Source organism: Charadrius vociferus, unplaced genomic scaffold, assembly GCF_000708025.1.
Source record: "Charadrius vociferus isolate BGI_N301 unplaced genomic scaffold, ASM70802v2 scaffold560, whole genome shotgun sequence".
Classification (NCBI taxonomy): domain Eukaryota; kingdom Metazoa; phylum Chordata; class Aves; order Charadriiformes; family Charadriidae; genus Charadrius; species Charadrius vociferus.
Window position 1 is genome coordinate 769,792 of NW_009646459.1, and position 15,359 is coordinate 785,150.

At 35.4% G+C, this 15,359-nt stretch overlaps 1 protein-coding gene across 1 annotated transcript in view; it reads right to left on the reverse strand.

Moving 5' to 3' along the window:
- Window positions 1-4,956: 4,956 nt before the first annotated feature.
- VPS13A (vacuolar protein sorting 13 homolog A (S. cerevisiae)) overlaps window positions 4,957-15,359 on the reverse strand; it is a 147,888-nt gene continuing 137,485 nt past the window's right edge. The window contains 4 exon segments of the mRNA XM_009882747.1: window positions 4,957-5,007; window positions 7,416-7,490; window positions 9,042-9,165; window positions 9,824-9,909. Of these exon segments, the coding sequence (XP_009881049.1) occupies window positions 4,957-5,007; window positions 7,416-7,490; window positions 9,042-9,165; window positions 9,824-9,909 (336 nt within the window).

Sequence of the window (15,359 nt, forward strand, 5' to 3'; positions counted from 1 at the left end):
AAAATTAACGGCATGGATATTCTTTTGCTACTTGTAGGAGGAGACTTAAAAGCCAATTTACTCCTCCCTCAAAGTATTACAAGAATATTTAGAATTCTTGTTCCAGATTTACCCTGAAAACAATCAAAATCTCTTTATAAAAATCCTGTGTCTGTTGTGAGTGGAGTTTTAGATGCTTAGATCCCACTTGCAGTCACAAAAGAAAAATTGTGACCAAGATCATAGTTGCATTTCTTAGGTCAAATAACAAAGCTCAGGTTCCTAGGTGACCAGAGGACCTTTAAAGGTCCCTTCCAACCCAAACTGTTCTATGATTCTATGCATATACTTGCCCATACTGCCCAGAAAACCCCTAAGTAATCCACCAGTAAGGATAACAAGAGGCAAATCTTGACTTGGTTATAGAGTTATATGCAGGAAAAAAGGTGTCAGCTATCTGCTAGTTTGTTCAGTTCTAGACAGAAAAGCATAAGGCATTCAAGAATTGCATAACCACACTATGACAATTTGCATTTCAAGAGATGATGGTGATAAACACAAATGTTTTCTGTATGAGAGTGTGAAATACTTGATCTGCATAATGAAACAATTATTGTAATACACATGAAAAACAAATCTAAGCCAGAAACTTTGCAGCATATCTGAGACAATTACAAATACACAATGCATATTAGAAGTATTTTTCACCAACAGTTCTCACATTTAATAGCCCTGTTCTTTTGAAATATGTGGTCTCAGTTCCTTAAAAAAAAAAAAAAAAAAAAGGAAAAAAACCCTGCCATGGTATTCCATTAATTTCCATAATAATCTGCATACAATACTGAGACAGACAGGTCCTTCGCCCAGTCTGGTTTTAGTAACAGATTAAAGCATAGAACCCGAGACCCTTCCTTGACAAAAGTTTTGATCAACATAGGAAAAAGAAACACAGCCAAACCTCAGTAATTACCTCTTAGGTACTTTAGCCACCTATATCCTTTATTCCTGGTAAGTAAATGTTTTGTTGGTATTGGTTGCTTCTTTAGTTTTTGCTGAAACTTCAGTAAAGATTAGTCACTGAAGATGGAGAGGGATCAACTGGGAGAGTTTAATGCTGGAAAAAGGTACTGTGGAATCGCATGATTTGCTGAAGAAACACTGCATGCTCTTGCCTTGTACAATACTTACATGATTCCAAGCAATGCAGTCTTTAGGAAGCTCTTTTCTGGAATTCAAACGTGAAAGGATCGGGGCTGGGGGGGGGGGAAGAAGGGGGAAGAATCTTCTGAATAGTTTTGTGAAATATTCTCATTCTTGAAGCTAATGCAATATCAGGAAATACATACAAATCAAATATATACAGATCTATTTTAATGTCATATGGATATGGAGCGATTTATGAACAAGCCACAAAACAGCAATCCTATTAAGGTATGTGATGTATTTACTGAAACTGTTTTACATCAGCAGAGTAATTAGGAAACTTAGGGTTTGTAGTTCAAATTCAATAATATGTTGTACGTATTAAATTTTAACTACCATTACACAGTAATATTAATCTCTTATTGACTAGTGTGTGGTATTTGATATTTGCACATAGATGGCTCAAAATAACTCAGAAGGAACAAAAGACCTTAGTGATTTGTTTGGTATGTGAGTGTATTTTGTGAAGTGCTAAAAATAATAAATAGCTAATGGTGTATGTACAAAAATGTTTGGGGAAAAAAAAGAGGATTTCTTAAGAATCTGGGTATCTGGCAACATAATCTATATTTTTCAATACGGCAAAAGGAAAAAAAAAACCCACAGTATTTTAAAGGAAGCTTATACATGTAAATCCAGTCATTAAAAACTTGTCCTTATAATATACCAAAGGTAAAAACTAAAGTCTGCATTCTGCTGTCACTGAGATGGCTGCAACAGAAGCTTGACCTTGCATTCTCAGAGACAGGATTTGACTTAATTTGTCAATTTCTACCTATGAAATTCTGAGTAATGGTATCAACCTGTTAAAGCAGTATTAAAAAAAAACCCAACCAAATAATAATCACATTCCAGTCAAATAAAATTCAGTTTCACTTTATTCAAGGCAAAGAAAAGGTTGGAGGGAGGAGGGGGGAAGGAGAGGGAGAAGCATGGAAAGCAGAGGAGCCATGCCATGCAAAGCCATGCAGCTGAACAAAGAGAGGTGCAAACAGTTAAGACTTACAAATGTTTTAGCAATGTGTCCGGCATCTTTGATTCTATGTTTGGTTTGTCATTGACTTCTTAGAGGTAATTCTAACCCCTTACAAACTACTACTGACAACCCAAATGACGTTTCTCAAAGGTATGAAGTTTAGGTAACAGTCATCTAGAAGAGAAACTGTTCTTCAGTACTTCAGTAAAGGCTATGGTATACTTTTAAACACAACAGTTAACAGACCCAAACACCTACATTTTCATTTTTTTGTGATCCCCTTGCCTAATTGCATATAAATTTTTAATAAAAATTACTGTATCTATTCTGCCTTCTTGATGAAAAAAATATGCATATTGCAATAAGGAATGAGGCGCAGCAGAGTGGACATCTCGAACAACTTGCAGTACTCCAGAAAACTACACAATGGCCTAAGCCTGAATACCTTTCTCCTCGCCCCAGGCTGATGTATAGTTAAAACAAGGAGAACTGATGTCAGCCAAGAAGTGACAAAATTCATTCATGACTGTATGGAGAAAGCATAAGGAAAAAAACAAAGGAAAAAGATATAATCTACTGACTGGAAAAATGGAACTATAGAAAATCATGTTGTCATTACAAGTGGAGACAAGCAGGAAGGTAGGGGAAACGTCCCATGTTGACTTTTGAACACTTCCAGTGTTCTTGTGTTAAGGCTTTTAGTTAGCACAGAAGATCAAAATATTTTCTGCTCTGCAGGAAAAAAGCAATTTTGCGGGAATTGTTATGTTTTCCAAAACATGAGCTTAACCACAGACATGCACATTTAAAATAAATCCTTCAACATTAATGGTTAAATTGCTCAAATATTACTGAAGAGCCAGCTGAGATTTGAGAATCAGGAGTCTGTTGGCAAAATAAGTGTAAGAAAGTTAAGAACTGGCAATAATTGAAATACAGGCTGTGAGAAAAGAAAATATTTAGAATAGGGTGAATTGAAAAACTACACAAATAGGAAAGTACAATGTACTTGCAAGAGGTACTAGAAGTGAAAGCTGCAGCAGATAATCAGTAAATACTGGGGATAGAAACAGAGAGGAGAAGACACCACAGTAATCAAGAATCAAGCTCACAATGAGGCTATTAATTGAACTATCATGCCTAAGATGAAAAGTGATACATGAAAAACAAATTACAGATATAGAAAGGTACTCAGTGCACCTAATAACACTACTTATCTAAGGCAAAGTATTCTATTAGTTTGGCACGATAATAACCTGAGTTAATACTCTTGGTACATGCTTGGTGTACAAACAAGTGGAGTAACACAGTCAATGTCATAGTTTGGAATCCTCTTATAATCTTTTGTTTCAATTTACAATTTATGGGAAAAAATAAAAGATTACACGTACTTTGTAACCTGCTAAATGGTTACTCAACACCAAAGGCAAAACTTTCAGTAAATTAAAGAACTGCAATTGTAGGTTAGCATGCTAGTCATTTTAGATTTTACAATAATGCGACAATTTGGATCTCTCAAGCACCACCAGCAATGTCAGAATTATATCCTGTAGCTATAAACATTCCAAACAATTGTTTGGAAATAATATTTTGGCAGCAGGTACTTAGTATATGTACCAGATATTCTGAAGACTTTGATATGGGAATTTATGGAAACCTTCATGTAACACTGTACCGTTTCCTGTACTTTTTATATCAACTGCAGTAAACAGCCATTCAACAATACTATGACTACTACATCTAAGAAATAAGCAGAATTGCACACATTCAAGTTCTCCCTATTAAAGTTCTGCTGTCTGGATATGAAACAAAAAAGTTCCGTTGGGTAAGAAAAGTTGATAAAAGCAACTGTGAAATACTATATTTATTATTTAATATAAATTTGACTTTATTAGTCACTTGCTTAAGACACAATGCTGTGTAATCCAAGGCATTTATTTTTGGTATGCAACAGTGCACTTATAACCCCATAGACTCCTTAAGTTGCAAGACTGTTAATAACTTATTTAAAATAAAAGGCTTTAATTACTATTTTTAGTGCAGAGATATATTAATTCTCCCCATTACACATTTTTGTAAACTGTTATATTTTCTGTGAATATTGATAGAGGTGCTGCAACGTTTCCTTGAGTAGAATATAAAAAAAGTTCACACTCAAAGTGATACTGTACTGTAAATTCATCATGACCTGGTCCATTCATATACAAAACGAAAATAGTATTGTTAACTAAGCAGCCACTCCTGTGATCATCTAAATTAGACTTCTCTGGTCAGTACCCTCCTTCGTAGAATTTGAGTTGTAAGACTAGTGATTATCAAGTTAACATTTCCCTTGATAAAGAAATTTTAATTTCAATACAGCCTCAAGTCATATGAAATCTAAGACAGAAACTAAGTATTAATTTTCAGAATCAAATCAAAATGGAAAGATTTGCTCTGAATAGTATCATAAGAATTATTCCAGAGTTCAATTTCAATATCAAAAGTAATGGTAAAACAATTTCTTTTTACACAGTATTTATAAAAATTAAATCTGGAATTCTTATGTTAAAAAACCAAAGAAAACAAGCCAAAACTTGGCAGAATTTTTTTGATTGCTAGGGTTTGGTTTTTTAACTTAACGCCATCTATTTTTGTGATATAGCCATAGACTGTTGTGACCATAGTAAACAATTTCATAAATCTTCCTTCCCTCCTGTTTTTGCTTTTGTTGCTAATATTCAAATAGTTCTGCTTGTTAAACAGGAATTAAAAGGTGGCTGTTCAGTGTTCTTCATATCTTGGTGCTTCTCCATTCATTACAATTTTGGCTGATTCTCTCTCACTTCTTCCAGTTTAGAAAGGATCCACTGTGTGAAGGAAAAGGAAAAAATAAAAATGTTTCCTTGTTAAAAACCACAAAAAGCAGCTGGAAATTAGATTGAGCTGACCAGACACTTCATTACCTGCTCTCTTCCTAATAGAGTTTTTAACACAGTGCTCAAAATTCTACTGTAGATTACAAACTCACGATTTTCTTACATGAAAATGGAGGCATTTAAGTACCAATATCTGACATTGAATACCACAGCTAATGAAACTGGCTACGTTAATAATTCAGTTGCCTGGTTTGTATTTCAATGAATATTTTAAAAAAATTATGACATCATCATTTCACCCACATCATTACTAATGCTCTGCATTAGTCTACAACTCTAGACTAATCACAGATGACAACAGAGAAGCAAGGATAAGAGAAGGCAGAGGACAAGAATAGTTTCCAGCAATGTGTTAATACAGCTATTTAGAAAGAAGCTTTCTTTATTTGGTTCTTCACAGGAATTTCAAGTTCACACATTTACTGAACATGGGAGGGGAATCAAAGACTCTTAAAAAAAAAAGAAAGGGGGGAGGGGCGGAGGGGGAGGGGAAAGGGGCAGTGACATGGAAATCTAAGGTAGTAAATGAAGTTATACAAAGAAATTGCCATGAGAAAGCTGCATAATGCTTGCAAAGAAGTTGAGTGGATTATTACAAATCAGATTTTGCTACTGGATCAGGTTCTATGTTACAGATCTTTAGGATTCCCTCCTCCCCATCACAAGCTCACCCCCCTCAAGGAAACCAGAGCTTCTGTTTACCTGGATGCTGAAGGTTTGAAAGAAGAATTGTCTGTTCAAGATATTACTATTCACATCAGAATATGGCACTTCTCAGAGATGAACAACCTTACAGGGTCCACTAGACTGACACAACGTTCACAAAGCAGTGGCACTGAAAATGACCTCGTAGCCTTTTTACTGCAAAGGCTGCAAGTTTGGTTTTCACTGTTCCTCGAACATTTCCCTCAGTGTCGTCTCTCTATATACTCAAGCACAAGTGTCACATTTGCAGATGTGAGCCATAGGCTAAACATCCCACAAGTGACTCTCAAAGACTTACTTTCTGTAGGATAGCCCCTATGGCCCTGATGACAATTTTTAATGAATCTGTTAAGTATTCCTTCTCTAAGATAAAACCACATTCCTTACCAAGCCTGCCAGACAGTGAACTTTCCCCTCATATTTGCATTCCTATTGCTTTTGTGATGTTCACGGGCCTTTCTAGGAATCTACACAAACCAACATTTTTGTGAAAAGTGCACACAACTTTCTCAGCTTTCTTTTCTTTTGCTTAAGACTTACAGCATACATAATACGATGCACTAATTTGATTTTTGGAATTGTTCCTGATTTAGCTGGGGCATAGATGGGATTCCCTTCCCACACAGACTACGGGATCTCAATGCCCCTCCTGCCCCACAACAGCCAAAAAGGAAAAAAAAAATAAAAGAGGAACTCAGAATCTCCAAAGAGTACAGACAAGACAAATTCAGCATGGGGCCCTCAAATACCTTGACAGCATTTGTAATGCTTTTTGAGGTAAGAGTCAAACAGTATCTAACCTCTGCTGAGTGAAACTACCCTTAAGAAGACAAAAGCAACTTAAACTGATGAGAAGATGCAAAAGCAACCTAAACTAGTGACAGGATGCAACTTTCACAGACTGTTTCAAAGCATGATCCTAGGGTACCATATCACACTGGTGTGAAGACTAATTTATTGTTTCAGAAAACGATTAGCTACACTAATAAAAACAAGGCAGAACTTTCACAATCCGGCTACCTCATAGTTCTGGTAGCAGACCCAAAGTGCTCCTACTCTCTGCTGTAGTCAAATCTAGTGATGTCAAAAAGAAGGGATCTTCTTTTCTTATATACATAGAATATACATGTATCTTTTTCTTATATACATAGAATATGTATATAATAAAAGTAGTAATAACATACATCAAATAAACTATTTGTGTTTCTATTAACGGATTTTCTTCATTCTTCAACCAAAACCATATTTTGAGGAACAGAGGAATGACAACCCCCTCATCCCCCCAAAATTAAACTAGGAGTAATTTACAAATATCGTTTGTTCTATTAAAACATGCTGTTTTAGTTCACATTCTTGATTGATTAGCTTTTGTTAGCGTTATTGCTAAATCAGCCATTGACAGACATTTATAATTCCAAAGATTTATGTAAGGAAAAGTGTGGTGTTGGGATTGTGTATTTTTGAAATTCATTACTGAATAGATCATTGCCATTTCCATCTGTGTAACTGCTGTGTGCCAATAAAGAATTTTAAATATACATAGTAGCTTCAGGTTAAGAATATTTCTGTTTCACTTTTTAAGCCAAATTTAGCACAGTAATTGAAACAGTATTGTAATAGTATTTTGACTTTACCTTAGCATCCTCGGGACTTTTAAAATTAATAATTTTTCCAAATTCTTTGGCATGGAACACAGACTTAACTCGTTCCTAAAAAACAAGACAGTAATTAAAAATTGAAGTTAGCTTCTTCAAACTTTATGACTAAGTTATTTACCATTGAGGCAGCTATATGGGTCAGCCAGCCACGTGTACCCATTACACTAATCTGAGTATGTTCATATCGCATGCACACACCCTGAGAAACTTCATTTTCTGCATGAAAGCGCAGTGGAGTGGAATGCTCCAGCAATAACAGACTTCCCTTTTTACCATGGAGACCCTAGAGACTGGACTATAAAAGTGTGTAGGAATGGAAGGCAGATAATGGAGTATGAGGGGTAACAAAATCCAGTACTCCCTAAGGCTGTAACTTTCATTCTCCTGTGAGTCGTTATCTGGGTGGACAATCCACCAACACTGACTTGCAAGTAGTGGTCTTAGGTAGTGAAAATTGCAACTTAGGCTTCAGAAATAGAACATAATTAGTGCTTTGCAATATACAGTTTTCAACCATAGATTTCAGTAAGGAGCACACTGCAGACATGTGAATGGACTCTGAAATGACTGCTGTGTAGGGGTAAAGATGGATATGTTATTCAGCATTGTCTGAAATGGCAGAAACTCTAAGAATTATTTCATCCTGTAAAAGTTCACTTGCAGTCAGAAATCCAGTTTGGAGGATTCCAAACCAATATGGCTCTGCCTTTCATGCTCTCTGCAATAGAAACAAATAATCTGAGTGAAAAACTGAATGACTTTGTACACTGTTAAGACTGTCCTGACAACCAAGATGTGTAATTATACACGTGAAGCTTATTAAAAACAGAAACAAAACAAAACACTGGTAAACTTATTGAGAAAAAATTAAATTCAGTTACCATCTCAAAAAGAATTTAAGATTTTTTCTTTAAGGAATTTTGCCTCTGTAGGTACACTCAGTTATCAGTGGTCATCTTTCTCCTTATGTTCTTTGCCAGTTTACAAGGGAAAGTAAGTTTTGGGATTTTTTTTTTTTTTTAAAGGAAAAATTGCAACTGAGAGCGAAATTCTTCAGCTTGCATTGAAAGGGATAAGCATATGTCATTAAGGTTTTTATGAAGCCATTAATATTTATTATACTTTTCAATAATTTGATTACTAGCAAATGAAAAAAAAAACCTCGAGGCATAGCACATGCAAATGTATTGCTCTGATATATTTGAATCTTTGGGATCACAACAAGGGAGAAGCCCACATATTGGCATACTTCCACAGTGCCAGAGTATGTAACAAAAATAATCTGCAATCTTCTGAGAGAGTTTTGTTGTATCACCATTTTCCAAACTATGAATACACCACGAACTGGTGCATACCAACAAAAAATTCCCAGGGCTCAAGGAATAAATTCATCTGAAAACATCAAGGCACCATTCTGCTTAGAACAGTCAGAAGCTAGTTATCTGAGAGAGTTTGCCCATGCCAAATTTCAACTCCCTTCTCTGAATGCATCTCAACTAGAAGAGAGATCAAGAATTCAAAAGGCAAGAGATCAGGAATTCAAAGTTGAATTTTATAAACAGTAACACAAAAAGGAAACAAAACTTGATTATGTTAACATACCTTGGCTTCAATGCGTAATCTTCTGCCATCAACGATGAATGGTTCTTTGGTAAATTCATCATAAGTGTATTGCCATTCACATGTCAGCTGTCCAAATGTCCCTTTTGTCACAAATAACACACCACTAGGCACCAGAAAATAAAAATAACTATTTTAAAATTAATGTAAAAATCCTTAAAAGTGATCAAGTTACCCTAGCTCTAGTGAAGTCGTTCATTGTTCCAAAATATTTCTCATCTAATGATATATAACAACCATACAGCATACTTGAGTGAATTTTGAACCTTCCTCTAACTTATTTAAAATACTGTTTCATACCAAAACTGTAACACTACTTCTAGCTGTATTTCTACAAAAAGTTGTACACACTTTCTATTTGAGAAGGATACCTGTTACTCCACTATTAAACATTACTAACTCTGTTTCTCCATTATCCTTTTTCCCTTCAATATGCCAATTTATTAGTGAATCCCACAGTTTCATTGACTTCAGCCTAACCAGATTTATGACAAATCTTTGTCAGTGAAAGAAATCACAAAACCAACATTCCTTTTCTCATTTTAAATAGAGAAATTACTATGACACTCAAAATAGCATACCCTGGTGCTGAACAATGCCGCTGTTGAACAAGATAATTAATAGCACACTAAGCATGCCTTCTCCATTCTTTTATCTACACCCATAATGACAGACATGTAAAAGCACAGTTACTGATCAACAGTTATCAAGGCATACACATTTTGATAGTTTTAAGTGCTTATTATTCAGTCAAAGCTGTTTACCTTTTTGTTACCATTAACAGATCTGTACTGTTGACCATAGCATGTGCAATGTATCTGAGTTTTGCAAATCTTCCGTTTTCAATTTTCTAAAAGAGATAAAATTTTATAGCTTTGAATATGCTAGTAGAAATTCATGTACTAATTTTGCGCTTAAAATGTATCTATCCTCCAAAAGTATAAATTATAACAAAGCCACAGCCCATACTTTTAAATAAAAGGCTACTTTCATGAAGTCAGAATATGACTAACAGATCTGTGACAGCTAATGTTCATAATTAAGTAGAATTAACCGGTTGCTTTTAGTGCAGCTATGCAAACAAGAATCAATCCTAACCAAAACTGGCAAGGAACAACATAATTTCTCAAAATATTTCAGGACTCAGTTTTCTACAAATTTCTAGTACACACCGAACTTCTGACTAATAGTCCTGAGACAACAAAAAAAGTAAGGATTCATTTCCTAATTTATGTCAAGTCACCTCCAAAATGTTGGAGTAATTAACTCTGGGAATAAATAATATACTTAACTATATACAAGAACACACTATCATGTAGACAGTGGGACCTAATCATGCACTTGAGGTAATGTTTCACATTTCTCCATATTCTTTTGTTTCCCCCTGAACTTACTTAATCTTTCGCCATGAATATTGCAGCAGAATATTCTTTAATGGGTAATACATTTTAAATATTGATGACAGCAGATGAATCATTTTTAAATAAAGAGGCTCTGTAACTTTAACATGATTTGGCAACCATTGGATTTCTGACTTTCTGAGCAATGAGTGATTAAATTAGTGATTGCATTAAGATTGCTGCATCTTAGGTGGGAACAGCAACATGACTGCTTGCGTACTTCCTATCTGTTACAAACTGGAAGCAAAAATAGATTAGTTTCAATCAGTATGATTCAAGAAACCCTTAACTACAAACATATTGCTTCAGATATGTATGCCAATATTTAAAAACACATAGGTCAGTTCTCAATGCAGTTAAAATAGCAAAACCATTTAATGAGTATTCATCACCACTGTAAAATGATAAAGAGATTTAATTAGGCATATCCTACAACTACAAATTTGGCTGCATGGATAACTCCACTTGCCCAAACAGATTTTTTTTAAATGGTACCTTCCCTCAAAGATGCTGATTCTTCAGCGACTAAAATGAAGGAACATTTGAGTAACAGGTTGGCAAAGGAGAGCTTTCCAGAAAGCTCCCAGAAAATTCAGATTATTTCTCTCTCCCCAAAACTGAGCTACAAAATCACAGCTATTGATCATGTGCCTACTTACAGAAGTCACTGCTTGAATTTCTTTCTGCAAGAGCTAGTATCAGGGGCAGGATGAATACAGCAAGAAGAATGGTGTAAGAAATGAGGAGTTAAGGGTTTGGAAAACATATTACTATTTTTCTTATTTTTGGAAACTCCTTATTCAAGCTTTGTCCAGGGCTTGCCGTGCCTCCGATTTGAGTCTCTCCCTGCCTCTCATATTGAGGTACAAGCACTTACTTCCTAACTAAATAACAAAAAAATCCTCTCTCAAGGTATCCTCTACAACATTCCAGCACACAATGTGTTGGATGGTCAGAAGACAGAGGAGGTCATATGGACAGACAGCATGGACAGGATACCTGACCCAGATACCAGGCAACTGGCCTAAGTTCTATGTCCTGATGCATATTAAGTGTTAAAGGTCAAGCAAGAAAGGCAAGGAAAGGGAGGAGAAGGCTGATAGGAACTTACAGAAATAAAAATGTGTGGAAAGAGCAAGGGAGGTTCAGCATGGGTAACAAATCGTTGCATTTAATCTGCAAGGCTCTGTGACAATGCCAGTGATTTCTCTTCCTGACCAAACATATTATAAATATCGCAAAGTATGACCAGTATCTCTCTTCTGTTAGAAGCAATCACAGGGGAGAAGCATTTAGCAATCTAGCCTTATTAGGATGGAGAGGATCTCCTGCATCAAAGATAACTTTCTTACACTTTGCATAGCATTGAGGTAAGCCTCTCAATATGAAAGTTAATACCCTTAAGTGGGACTTAAGAGAGCGGGGTTACCTCTTTCTGTCTTTTCATTAGCTCACTAGTTAATTTTCAACAAGTCACGTCACTCCACTGTAACTTACTCAGTTTGTTCATAATGAATTGCAAATTATGAAAATTATTATGGAAGTACAGTACTTAACTATCACACAGGTTGCAATCCTAAACAAAAGCTATTCAAATGTCCACCAGATTCCACAAAAAGTATTTCATTTTACTAAGAAACACGAAAAAGTGATTCGCTCAGCACAAAGATATTGTTAGGATGTGGTACGCACTGAGCTAACTACTCCTCACTGTTCGCTCTGAGTCAAAGATTATAAACTCACGTTATCTGTGTTCTGTAGTTTTGTAGACAACAGACACTAACCATGAGATAAAGCACAGGAAGAGGCTACGCAGTCCGCCTGCAAAGGTAACACTTGTATCTATGCCAATGCTGAGTAGTAACTACTTCTCAATTTTCTGCCTTTAGATTTTTCTACCCTTCATTCACAATCTTTATCCCTCTTAGCATTAGACTTGCACCTGTTCATTAGGAAATAGATCAGTGGGATACCCCAATTTACTGTTGACAATTCTTATAGCAAGAAACCGTACCCTACTACCAAAGTGCCTTGCACAACTCAAACATAAAAGGATACATAATTGATCCCTCAATACAGATGCATAAATATGGTTTTTAAATTTTACAGTATGTAGCTATTAATTGTTCGAAGAAAGACAGTAACTTGGACCACTGTTTGGTGATGCAAAACTATGAAAGTTAACACTGATCAATCATTGTTTTTTCAATATTAGTTTCACCACTGTGAGAAAACAAATACTAATTTTTAACACACAACTTCTGTATTTCAAATTAAGAAAGGCTTAATAACCTGATTACTTTAGTATACGTTGCAGTTCATTGACTACACGTGGAAACTGAATGACTATTGAAAAAAGGCACTCCAGCAGCTGTAAAATGTGAAGTAATCAAAGCACAAATCCTCTTCTTTGCAAACTATTCTTACCTGTAGTACAAATGCTTAGATGTCACTGCAATAATCTAACAGTAGATGTGATCATTTGTGCAGAGACAGATATGCAAACATGCTCAGTTTCTTTAAAGTGGCATCTCTGCATTTGGAAAGATTCCTAATAACACCACATGATCTTAACTTACTGAGGAGCAAACACAGAGGCCTTTGATAAAGTTAGAAACGAAACAGAGCAGAGTTTAAGTAATGGAGACAAAATTTAATATCTATGATCCTTCTGGTTAGAGTTCTAAAAAAAAATACTAGTATTTTGTGTGATGCAAAAGCCAGCATATTTGGTACCTTTCTTGAACTCATCTCAACTGAGATGACATTTAAAAAAAAAAAAAAAAAAAAAAAGAAGTACTGTAAAGATCATGACTACTTTAAAAGTGATCTGCTATTCTTCTCTCTAGATGTTCAGGTTAACTTGAAGTTTTCAGTTGGATTTTAGATTGCCAGTGTATTTCATTATGAACTGATTACTGTCCAAATGTATGAGTTCTGAAGGCAATTCACTGTTGTTGTTAGAATCTCCAATATTGAACGTATGTTTCAGCTCAAATTATAGGGTGACTTCTTCAAAAGCTGTAGAATTGCTACTTTCAGTAGGCTAACCTGGTATAATTACATAGCCAATCTTCCTCACAGAAACATTTAATAATTCTAAGCAGTACCCAGGTCACTTGATCTAGCTTGAATGTGTGTGAAAAGAGGGGGAAAATTGTTTAATAAAGAAAAAAAATAACATGTAAAACATTCCTTTTTCTGCCATGCCAAATTCTCTCCTGATCCTTTATTAATAAGAACTAACCCTAATCCTTTATTGCCTACTTCCTCATTCCAGATATCCTAATGTGCAACGTCATTCTACAAAAAGCAAAGCTTCTGTCCATGTGTTAGTGCCTGAATTCAAGATCCCATGCAGCAATGCTGAACATCAACTCTGAAATCAACACGGTTTTGTTCAAACCAACAGAAATTTGTGGTCAAGGTTAACATTTCAATCTAAGCATGCAGGGCAATAAAAATTAGGACAGCAGTTTTCTTTCAGAACTCAGTTTCTTTTCACAACAGAAATATAATTTGCCTATGCTGACTGGCAGAATTATCTTGGTCAATTTTTGATCTGAATACCAAGAGAATTCATTTGATGAGCTAAATGGAGAAACCACACTGATCTACACTTTCATTATGATGATCACATCGATGTTCTTTGTGCTTTCTTGCCAATACAAAGTTCTTTGATTTGTAGCATCTGAAGTGATTACTGTATCAGCAGGGAAACAGGAAAATATTTCAGTTTAGTTTTCTGTATTCTCTGTCATCAAACAAGCTCATGTACGCTTTGCCTAGGACACTAAGTTTTTACTTGCTTCTTCACCACATATTAGTATTTATGCTTCAATCACAAACAAGCTAAAATGAAAGCGAGTCAGACAAGTTCTTCTAAAAACAACTAGTGTTAGCTAGTCTTAGCCAGCTTCCTGTAAATAAATACAAGTCTTCTATTTGGGGATGGGCGATGGCTATGTCCAAATGTTGCACATTTAAGTGGTAAGGATCCTGCTCTTTCCTCTGTTCAGCCCATTTCAACATTCTGCCACCTGATCTGAAGCTTACCTCATGACCAAATAAGGTTCACTGAACTGAAAGCCAAACACCTCTAATACAGTAGGCCACAGTATTGAAGCACAGGTTTGAAGAATTGTCTTCTCTACAAGCTCACATCCACTGCAGCATAGTTGGGCAGCAACCTTATACAACACTGTAAAAGAGTCCTCACAACTCATACACAATAAAGGCAAATTAAAATTAAAAAAAGTTTTGAATTTATTTTGGTTTTGGGTAGGCATTGAGTTGTGACACAGAGAACTCCACTGATTTCATGGTGCAAGCATTAATGACGTGCTCATAAGCATGAGACTAGCCTATCTTTCAGCTTTAGTCTCTGGTAGGCCTATAGCTTCTGTAAATGACTAATAACAACAAAGATATAAACAGCCCATTAAATGATTCTAGAAACTATCTATACTATTCCTGTGCACTGACTTAAATCTACAGAGCCTCTTGAGAAATCAAAAAGACCAAAGAAACCTGATCAAAAGGGATGTACCAGACAACATCGAAGATAAAGAGTACAGCCAATTCTTCACCTCAGCAAGGAGGAAGCATATAAATTCAAGTTACCATTATACAAGTCAGTAAAAGAATAAAACTAAACACTTGGGAAAAGCTGAATCAACTTGTTATGCAGCAGAAATTTTGGCAACCTGAGCTGAAAGGATGGCACTTAGTCCTGGAGTTTTCAGTAACAGAACCGGACTTCAAATTCAATTCACGAGTGAAAAAGTGGGGAAAAAAATTGTGCAGCCAAAAGTTAAACTATTAAAATACATTAAACTGAAGAGGAAGAAAAAAAAAAAAGGCACTTGAAAAGATGGTCTGTATTTTTTGTTACTTTGAA